This window comes from Triticum dicoccoides, chromosome 3B, assembly GCF_002162155.2.
Source record: "Triticum dicoccoides isolate Atlit2015 ecotype Zavitan chromosome 3B, WEW_v2.0, whole genome shotgun sequence".
NCBI lineage: Eukaryota > Viridiplantae > Streptophyta > Magnoliopsida > Poales > Poaceae > Triticum > Triticum dicoccoides.
Window position 1 is genome coordinate 226,851,242 of NC_041385.1, and position 9,769 is coordinate 226,861,010.

Genomic DNA, 9,769 nt, shown 5'->3' on the forward strand with positions numbered 1-9,769 from the left:
AAAATATCCATATTGAAGACTATGACATGAGAAGACATTCGGTGAAGACTATGGAGCACGAAGACTGTGTGGTTTCGTTGTTTCCTTTTCTTCTTTGTTGAGTCATAAGAACCACCGTACTGTTAAGTGGGGTCCAAGTGAACTAAGTCAGAAGAAGTGATGCTCAACCCAAATCCTATGTCTTCGAGCGAAGACAATGAGAGCAAATCTTATCCAGAGCTGGATGAGTCCGCTTTGCTTGTAGCCCAAGTAAAGTTGCCGTGTGTGTTTGAAATCTGACCGTTGGAACACGTGTCAGTTCCTTAGTGACTCAGGGTCATTTCGGACATATCAGGTCGGGTTGCTCAGTGGCTATAAATAGCCCACCCCCTACATCATAAATTGGTGGCTGCTCAGAGTTAGTGCACGGCTTTTGTCGTTTGAGAGCAGCCCACCTCGAAGCCTTTGAGAGAGAGAAATCCTTGCGAGGACCAAGCCCAAACACCCAGAGCCAAAGAGTGTTAGTCATCACTGAAGTCTTTCTGTCTGTGTGACCTGAAGACTTATTACACTTGAGGACTGTGAATCCTCCAGCCGGTTAGGCGTCGCGTTCTGAGCATCCAAGAGTCATTGTGAATCGCCGGTGAACGAAGTCTGTGAAGGTTTGGAGGTCTACCTTGAAGACTTACCAGAGTGATTGGGCGAGGACTGTGTGTCCTTAGCTCAAGGGGAATAAGGTGAAGACACGGTCTTCTGAGTTGAATCTCAGCCTCCCTAACCAGACGTACAGTTGTCACAGCAACTGGAACTGGTCCAACAAATCCTGTGTCTTCAACAAGTGACTGGTTCTATCCTCTCCCTTCCTTTACTTAAGTTTGTCTTCGTGAAGTCATTGTCTATCTGTCGTACCTGTTTGACTTCATTGCTTGACTACTACTGTTGATTGGCTTCATACTATCTTCCATCCTGATCCTTACTACTTAGCTGCTATTAGTCATGTACCTTCACATCATTGCATACTTGACTATGGTTAGCCTATTGTAGTTTATCTTCCGCTGCATATCAATTAGGTCATTCCTAGTGTTTGTCTTCGAAACTATCATGTTTTGAAGACTTTCATAAAAATCGCCTATTCACCCCCCCCCTCTAGTCGATACTAGCACTTTCACATAGGGATGTTGGAATAGATGGGGTTGCTCTTTCAGTTTGTAAGCTCATTGTTGCCATGCATCAACTCATAATCTTCGGAGCCCTTTGGGAACAACTCGAATGATGGCTCATTGTCCCAAATGCCGGTTGTTGCACTCCTAGGTGCATCACAGAAGTGTGGGGGTTCCGAGGTGAGACGTTGCCTTCTATCTCAAAACTCACCCTTTGTTGCTCATGAGTTTCAGCGACCTCTATTGCAACTTCTTGGTTCTTTTTCAGCTCCCCATTGACTTGATCCTTGTTCATGATAGGTATTGCAGCTTCAACCTCAGCTTGACCATCAATGCCGACGTTTGCAGCTTGAGCATCACTCTCTTTCTGTTGATTTTCATCCATGGTAGGTGTTGCAAAGGAAATGTTGGGCTCATCAGAAGCTGTGATGGCGTCTCCTACATCATGAAGCAGAGCGGCCATCCGGTTGCACTGCAATCCCTTTAAACCTTGTCCAAACTTCCCTACTACATCATCAACCTCCGCTGCAAAAATCCCCTTGTGCTTGTCATACATCATTTGGAACTGATCTAGTACCTACAAAGGCATGTGTTGAACAATTTAGTCATCTTGTGCGTAGCTTCGAATTATCATGTATGTAGCCTTTTGAAAAAGTATGGATGTAACAAAAACATAATGTGTTTGTAGCACATTATAGGTATGGATGAAGCAAAAAACAAGTAGGCCTGCGGCTGTATCACTATGTATTAAAACACAAATGTGGTTGTAGTAAATTACTGATATGGATGAAGCAAAAACAGGTAAGTATGCACCTGAACCCACTATGTATCAAAACTGAAATGTGGTTGTAGCACATCAGAGTAATGGATGTAGCAAAAAGAATATGCACTTGCAACTAGGTACATAAATTGATGCAGGGGCTAACAAAAAAGGATATGAAAAATGAAAGGAGAAGATGAAGATGAACAAAAACTTCCCTCAGATCTTGCATGGTAGGGAATGATTGTTGCAGCCAATCGTTGAGCGATGATGATAGGTTTGGTTCAACCTCAACATTTGCTTGAGCCTCGTTTGATTGAGTGGCCTTTGCTTGCTTTTCAACACCTTGAACTTGGCTCCCTTGGCCATTAGCTACATCGGCACCAACTCCCTGCGCATTGGCTGCTTTAGCACCAATTTCCAGTCCCACAAGTTGTGCGGCATATGGTGTGTTGCACAAATTCCGGATCTTGAAACAAGAAAGGAAAAAAAAAGAACATGAGGCAAAATAAGAAGGTTGCCATAATCTGAAAACAAAGCAAAAATTGCTACATGCAAATTCAATAAGCAAACAAACAGGGATGTAGCAAAATTACTTGGGTATGTTTCTCGTAGAAAGGCTGGACAAGAGTAAACTTGTTCTTGTCAACTTTATCCAACCAATTGAAATCCTTTCGACAAATAAAACATATCCTTGACACAGAATAATCAATGACATGCTCGTTTGGAAGGCCGGCCGAAATATCAACATGATCCATATATATGATCTGCATAGAATGAAAAACGATATTTAGCAAACAAAAACATGAAATGCGAGCTATATACATAAATGCAGCAAAGAAAAGGATGGAGGTGTCTCGTCATGGAAACGTTGCATACCGCTAACATGGGAAGGCATGAGCAAATCTGGAACTCTACTGGATTTTCTGCTGTTACTTGCATCCTCTTCTTCTCTTGAAAGACTACAACCTCCTCCATTGCTCGTGTCAACAAGTGTTTATCCCAAGCGAGGTCATGCATCGAGTGCATGTCTTCAAGGGAAGATAGATACTCAAGGTTAACCATATTACCAGTGCCTGGGCACACAACTGTTGCCAACGCAATGAGTGCCCATGTCCTATTTATCATAACCTTGTCCTCATTGCCGCAATCTTTAAGCAACTTGATAACATGTGCAATTGGCGCCCTGTTTCCCTCCTTGTATATGTTGCAAAGGACATGTTCATCGCTCTTTTTTAAAAGCTTCACAGGTCTATCACCGGATGGCACATTGAAGATCCTTTTCACCATGAGCTTGCTGAAGTTGATGGACTTGTTCTTGTAATGGAACTCACGGAGTATGTGATTCGTGTGCATCACAACAAGCTCGATTTGCTCATGAGGCACTTTGAAAGGCTGGATGTCGAGCAAGTCTCCGAATGGTCCCTTCCTTATAATTCTCTGCTTCTCCGGTGATAACAACTTCCCAAGATCACCCAGCCGTTTTGAGTTAAACCTCAACGTGAAACCACATAGATTGCCTTTCTTCTTATTCTTCTTCTTAACCTTCTTACTCCCCTCATTCTCACCAAAAAACTAAATTAAATCTATGTTGCATCAAAACAGTAGCTAGAAAACATATACACGCACACATTAAAAAAATCTGAAAACCTATGAAACACACAAGTATGTATAGAATAATATTGCTCTCTGAAATTAGCATGTATAATAATGTAAAATCAACAAGATCCATGAAACAAAAAAAAATACATCGGTTGAAAACGTGATTAATTTAAGTTTCCAGATTGGGAATAGGCAATGAAATCGAGTGGATAACACGAGAAAAGCTAACAGGTTCCAACACATTTTAGTCACGAGCAAAAACATACAACCTATGAAAAGCGACAAACAAAAACTAAAGCCCACGTGCACAAATTAACGATAAATCAACATTTGATGTTCATCAGAATCACCACCAAATGCTTCAAAATCAACCAACCAGGTGCTGCGTTTAAAAATGGAGGAATCTCTTAACCAATTGCTATCTTTTTCCTTGCTAAATAGTCACAAACCCCAGAGGATCACCACAACATTGAAGAACCCAACACAGGTTTTCATAGGATATGCATTAGCAGCAAAATATGACTGAAAAAATAACCATCTATCTATCTCATTCATAACAAAACAGCAAAAAGCAAATCTCTCTATTGTGATTCTTCCTCCTAAGCAAACACAGAAGAAATCCATGGCATTTTTTCTACAACTGACGACAGGGAAAGATGCAACCAGCAGGGAAAAAAGTTACAACCGTCAAATAGAATAGCTACGGTGGTCAAGGCGCAGATCTGGAGGGCACCATGGCGTCTGAGACAACAGGTCGCGGCTAGCTGTGGCAAATCGCAACCTGGTAGAGGGGAGCGGCAAGCTAAACCTACATCAAACCGTGGAGGAACAAAAATCCTCCAAAATCCCTAGCCACCAGCCACCCCTCCCTTTGAACAAAATCGGCCCCCTGGAACAGCGACGACCCACCGCGCGCGACCACCCAGTCAAGCGCCACGGCGGCGACCACCCAGCACCACCGCGGCGAGCTATCAGCGCTCTAACCCTAGCGCGATTTGGGGGGAGAGATCAATAAAGGGGAGAGGACGTGGGAAGAGTTACCTTCCAGGGGGGGCATATGTCGCTGGAGAATCGAGATTCGCACTGAGCTGCCGCCGCCGCTCCTGATCTCCTGGCGCCAACAACCCCGTCGGCGTTCGGCCGTCGAACGCCACCGCCCGTGCTTCCTCTCTCTCCCTGCTCTGAAATATTACAACACAATTGTAGCAAAAACTGCGCAAAAGGGAAAACCCCGTGGGTTTGGTAAGGTGGGGCGCACGCTTTGCTGACCGTTCGATCTAACTTGATCCAACGAGCCGCGTGCGTCCAGCGGAACGTTCAACCGGCAGTCTGGCTCCATACGTTTTCCTTCAACAAAACACAAACTTTCATCGTGGTCATGGATAGATCAATTAGGTTCGGGTCCATGAGCACAATTACAATCACCTTATTAAGATTCGCATTCGCTATGGGCTCAAGTGTGCATCATTCCCTTAACCAAACCACTGCCTATGAGCCGTGTTCCCTTAACCAAACCACTGCCTATGAGCCGTGTTCCCTTAACCAAGCACCTTAACCAAGCAGTGTGTTTCGTTCCCTTAGACCAAACCACTGTCTATGAGCCACGTTCCCTTAACCAAGCCTATAAGTCGTGAGCTCATTCTTCAACAGTCACACAATCAGCCTTCAACAGTCACACAATCAGAGATCACTTCTCCTCCTACTACTTGGCAACTCGGTATTGTTTCATGTTCATGTTTTATTTCAAGATCTAGTTCACTACTTTGCTATCAGGTACCTAGGAGTATTTAGCCTGGTTATCTTAACCCACTTCTTATACTTCACCCACACAAAAAGAAAAGAAAAGAAAAGAAAACCTATCCCTAAACAGGTGGACAAGGACACCCTCAATCCACCCAACTTCATCCTGGAACCAAACAGCTATAAGAGCAGGGATCAGTTTCAGATGCACGCAACGCCGCTAGCTGGCTAATAATCTTTGTGTCCCATGCCAATTCAACACTTAAATTTTGCGAGTTATTATCAGACTTTTATTCGCAAAAAAGAAGAAGAGACGGCGTACTTATATGATTGCCAAAGTTCTCAAGTACATAAGATTGCCAAGAGTGGTGTAAAGACGAATCATACACATTGAACATTCGAACACACATATTGCTCCACCACCAACTCACCAAGTCTAGCTTAGCATCGTATGTGAGCAGTAGGGGTAACCCTATTTGTGATAGCCAAACTGGAATTCTCCTCTGAATGGATGCAGCACACCACTACGAATGTAACACATTTCACATATTTTCTCCACCCTGCTATCTCCACATGTACATGTCCTCTTTAAACAAGGGTGCGGGATATTAAAGAGACAGTAGCATGTCTTGCAAACGCAATCCGCTGAAAAGATAACACAGGAAATCAGGCAACAGAGAAAATGTAAGAGGGTAATGTGCAGAGAGAGAGAGAGAGAGAGAGAGAGAGAGAGAGAAATACAGCCACCAAGACGACGAGTACCCCACCCAAGACGGAAACCAAGAAAGGTGTAGGCTTCAGTCACTGGTTCATCTGAAAACAGAAGAAATAAACAACCGGCCAAGAACATGCATAGCTTTAAAAGCAAAGTACCTTACCAGGTTTACGTATCAATCACTTAAAATGAAAAAAGCTTAGATAAATCAGGTTTAGCCGTATGCAACTTTTCTTGGATATCTGAATAGCATAGGTCATCGTACTAGGTGTTTAGGCCATATAGCCTAACATCAGGGCAACATGATTTTCTTAATGTCAGCTGTGTTCCTTCTCTAGTTTAAAAGAAAAATAGACAACCATCTATCTCTTTGTCAGCCCGGCAAAAAGAAAAAAGAAAATAGGAATATCATATGTTATCCATATCCTAGAAGATGTGCATCGTGCACTCCTAAAAGCATGATATAATGCCCTCTGTATGATAACAACAAGAGAGACAAAGCAACTGCTAACTGCAATTCGTTCGCACATGAATCTAATCTGCACCATCTGGAACGGAAAAAACTATAATTGCTAGAGCAGTTTTAGATGTCAGAATTGTGCCAAATATGTATGTGTACGAGTTAGGCTGCAATTGGGCTTGTAATTAGTGGAGGGTTACGTGTTTGAGTCAAACCATGAAATCCGGTCCAATTAGTCCTATTATTATATAAAAAAGCATCACGGGGTAGCAAAATAGACTAGACATAAGCTGATAGGCTAGACACAAGAGGGATGGTACAGACGCCCGAGGCAGGGGACCGGCTGTGATGGATGGTTGGAAATGTCATCTGATGGCCTTGACGGGCATGTAGTCATTGTAGTATGTTGATTTAGTACATGGGAACAAGCGCCCCTAGTCATACCCGGAGATGTAGCCGATGTTTGATGAACCTCGTTAACAAATATCGGTGTTCTTGCTCGTGCTTGTATGAATACTTGTTCCTCGGAAGATCAACTATGCGCGCCTCAGATGTTCACCATGAGTTTGGTTGCGAGGTTTTAGAGGTCCTCAGATCATGCCCTCAGATCAGCCTGAGCGCAAAGTACTCATTATACGGTCCAGCCAGCACAATGTGCACCTCCAGCCAGCAAATATAACTCTCTTCCCACCCGGCCATAAAAGCTTTAGGAAAAAAGTAGTAAAACAACTAAAGCTACGGCTAATGTCTAGGCAAATAATCAGTGGTAGAAATACCAGTTTTCCCAGTGCATGAAAACCACCTAATCAACCTATCCACTAACTTTTTGGTTCTACTAGTAACAAGCTTAGTTATGGTAGTAAAATGCTAGATTCTTTTACTATGCAATCTGGCATAAAACTTCATAGTAAAACGTTTTTTGTTTTGTAGCAAATACGGTAGACTCTTTATGACTAAATTTTGGGTTTAGATTTGATGGTACACTTACCGTCTAGTAGTAAAACTGATAATTTTTTTTACCACCCATTACTTGGGGGGAGTGGCAGTGCCTGGTGTTAACGCTATGGATTGTTATTTTTCATTTGCAAGATTTGTACATGTTGATTTTACAAAAAAAAACCTGGGTTAATCAGTTGACTACCCAGCTTGTATGTGGCTTCTCCACTTGGGGGGAGCACGTGATGGCATATAGACCGAAAAATGTAAAGTAAGTTTAAAATGTATTTAAGCAGTAACTGTGCACTCTCGAAAAGTATGGCCCAATTATTATTATCTAGTAGATCATGAATGTCTCAAATTTTCCGTGTTCAAAAGACAACATACAGAAATTTTGAACAGCACCTCTTTAAACTAGTATAATCTTATGTGGTAAGGTGAATCTTGCGCATTTCACAGTAGCTTTCTCTACAAAATTGCATTTGATAAAAATCACATTTTTCTTTGAAGTGCATATGCTTGGGAATGGCAAAAGAGAACGAGATCTTCAAGCAGAAACATGTGGTATGCAGTTGTGTGACAGCACCGAGATAAGAGTGAATCAAGTTCACAAGTAGATACATACCTAAAGGAATGCATGTGACAACTCCTTCGAAATCAGCTCTAGAGACGTGCTCAAAGAAAAAGAGAGTTCGTGGAACCGGCAGGAAAGAGAAGCAGCCAGAGCGCTTCCGACGAGCCACAATGTTGCCATGACTCCAGCAACACCCATCACCAAGTTGGCTGCTCCTGGTCACCTTACCAGGAGCAAGTTCATACTCATCGCCCTGATCAGCCAACCAAACATGGAAAAAGAAATTGGTACAGGTGGGAAGGTAAAACAAAGCAGAACAAAAATCATGGAGACAGAAATTGCTAGTTGTAGCAAGGTAAAACAAAACAAAACAAACCTAAGAAGCATCAGTGACTGACTTAACTTAATTACTACCCCGTACCTCTATTTTTTACTAGTTGTTTAGGAAGAAATCAACCAGATCTACCACATACATTTGAGAATTTGACCCACACTTATCGCAATTATTGCTTAGCAAAATCTGTTTAAATAATAATTATATGAAAATATATTTCATGACAAACCCAGTAATACAATATCCAAATGTCAAACCCAAATAGTGATTACAAAAAGTTAAAGTGTGAGGGAGTAACTAATGATTTTATCTAGCAAATTTCAGTGAATCTACTTCAAAGTGGCGAAAAGAGTGGGTCGAAGGCAGGTCATTAAATTAATCTGTGTATACGCCCAATTTGCAAGACCGATTAATAAGAAGGGACGTCGAGTAAGGAAGAACAAATCACCGGATGCAGAGCGTTGTACAGCTCTAGGCCTTTCAGCACAAGCTGGCGTTCGGCAGCTAAGCCTTCCAAATGCCTGCACGGATTAGATCTAGTATACGATATTCAAACGGATCAATGAAATAAGAGTATGCAAGTACTGATCCGAAGTGTTGGGACTTGGGAGGCGAAAGCATTCCATCCAATCCTATTCCGCTGGTGCGAAATTGAACTTGTGCGGATCCATGGAACACTGGATTAATAGACTGATTACCTGCAGCATTCTTCAAGACTCTCGTATTTTAGGTCGTCATCCGACTGCCACACGCACCAGGGGCGCTGGCGACGCACCGCGATCCTGCCTATGAGGGGAAGAACTACCATCTTCGCTGGGGCAGCGCCGGCGGCACCGATCTTTTCTTGCTGGACGGGTCCGCGCTGAGTTTGTTTCGTACTCATGGAACTCAAACTCAAGCGGCGCTGTTCTGACGATCTCCCCTTCCTGCCTCCGCCTTATGAGACTCACGCGTACCGTTCCGTCTCCGACGAGGGTAAAGAGTCTCCACCGCGGATCCGAACGGGAACGTTACCTGGGGACCGTTCGCCAGGGGGTTAACCCCAGCGAAACCCTCTCCCAGCTGTCGCACGAATCTTGACGTTGATCCGAAGCCTGCTGGACTAGTTCGCTGCTCAGCTGGTTCCGGCGAACGCCCATTTTTCTCTACCTAATAATAATAAAGCACGCAGGGTTTCTGGTCGTACGTCGCGGTAGTCTCGCAGAAAAATCCCTGAGTTTTTCAGTATTCAACGCGCAGTCCTTTCTTAAGTGAGAAAACGGTTCGTTCAGCCATTTTGCAAATAAATCCTTACAGTTTACGATATTCTACCCGCCGTCCTTTTTTAGTTAAAAAAAATCAAAAAACCCCACGAGAACGGGCTCTCCTCTCTCATCCTCGCCTCCCGATCCCAGCCGCCAGGAGGCGCCCCACCCCACGCGGCGGTCGATCCGGTGCCGCGCCGGCGAACCGGCCGGCGATCCGGAGGAGCTCGCGGCCAGGTTGGCGGCCGGGGGCCCCGGCGGCGTC

At 43.7% G+C, this 9,769-nt stretch overlaps 2 protein-coding genes across 6 annotated transcripts; both read right to left on the minus strand.

The window, feature by feature from the left end:
* Positions 1–1,059: 1,059 nt before the first annotated feature.
* LOC119275630 lies at positions 1,060–4,688 on the minus strand. Its single transcript, XM_037556512.1, has 3 exons — positions 2,779–4,688; positions 2,496–2,666; positions 1,060–2,368 (listed from the first exon to the last, which is right to left on the minus strand). Exons 1-3 carry the CDS (start codon positions 3,253–3,255, stop codon positions 2,036–2,038), a joined length of 981 nt encoding a protein of 326 aa, XP_037412409.1. The 5' UTR covers positions 3,256–4,688; the 3' UTR covers positions 1,060–2,035.
* An 831-nt stretch (positions 4,689–5,519) lies between these two features.
* LOC119275631 lies at positions 5,520–9,237 on the minus strand. 5 transcript variants are annotated; one of them, XR_005135810.1, is made up of 6 exons: positions 8,959–9,237; positions 8,709–8,781; positions 7,978–8,179; positions 6,861–7,029; positions 5,983–6,054; positions 5,520–5,886 (listed from the first exon to the last, which is right to left on the minus strand). XR_005135810.1 is itself a non-coding variant. In XM_037556514.1 (5 exons), exons 1-5 carry the CDS (start codon positions 9,141–9,143, stop codon positions 5,714–5,716), a joined length of 705 nt encoding a protein of 234 aa, XP_037412411.1. In that variant the 5' UTR covers positions 9,144–9,237; the 3' UTR covers positions 5,520–5,713. The 5 variants fall into 5 exon arrangements, 4 of the variants coding, with proteins under 4 accessions (XP_037412411.1, XP_037412413.1, XP_037412412.1 ...); XM_037556514.1 differs by lacking the exon at positions 6,861–7,029; XM_037556516.1 differs by lacking the exon at positions 6,861–7,029 and having other exon boundaries at positions 6,009–6,054; positions 8,709–8,796.
* Positions 9,238–9,769: the final 532 nt, after the last annotated feature.

Bases quoted from the DNA above. Each gene is read 5' to 3' on its own strand.
- LOC119275630 (XM_037556512.1), bottom strand. From the start codon at position 3,255: ATGCACACGAATCACATACTCCGTGAGTTCCATTACAAGAACAAGTCC. The intron at 2,667-2,778 runs GTATGCAACGTT...CATTCTATGCAG, and splicing joins CATGCCTTCCCATGTTAGCG to ATCATATATATGGATCATGT. The intron at 2,369-2,495 runs GTAATTTTGCTA...TCTTGTTTCAAG, and splicing joins TCTACGAGAAACATACCCAA to ATCCGGAATTTGTGCAACAC.
- LOC119275631 (XM_037556513.1), bottom strand. From the start codon at position 9,143: ATGAGTACGAAACAAACTCAGCGCGGACCCGTCCAGCAAGAAAAGATC. The intron at 6,055-7,977 runs GTATGTATCTAC...TTCTGTTTTCAG, and splicing joins TGTCACATGCATTCCTTTAG to ATGAACCAGTGACTGAAGCC. The intron at 5,887-5,982 runs GTATTTCTCTCT...TTATCTTTTCAG, and splicing joins TACTCGTCGTCTTGGTGGCT to CGGATTGCGTTTGCAAGACA.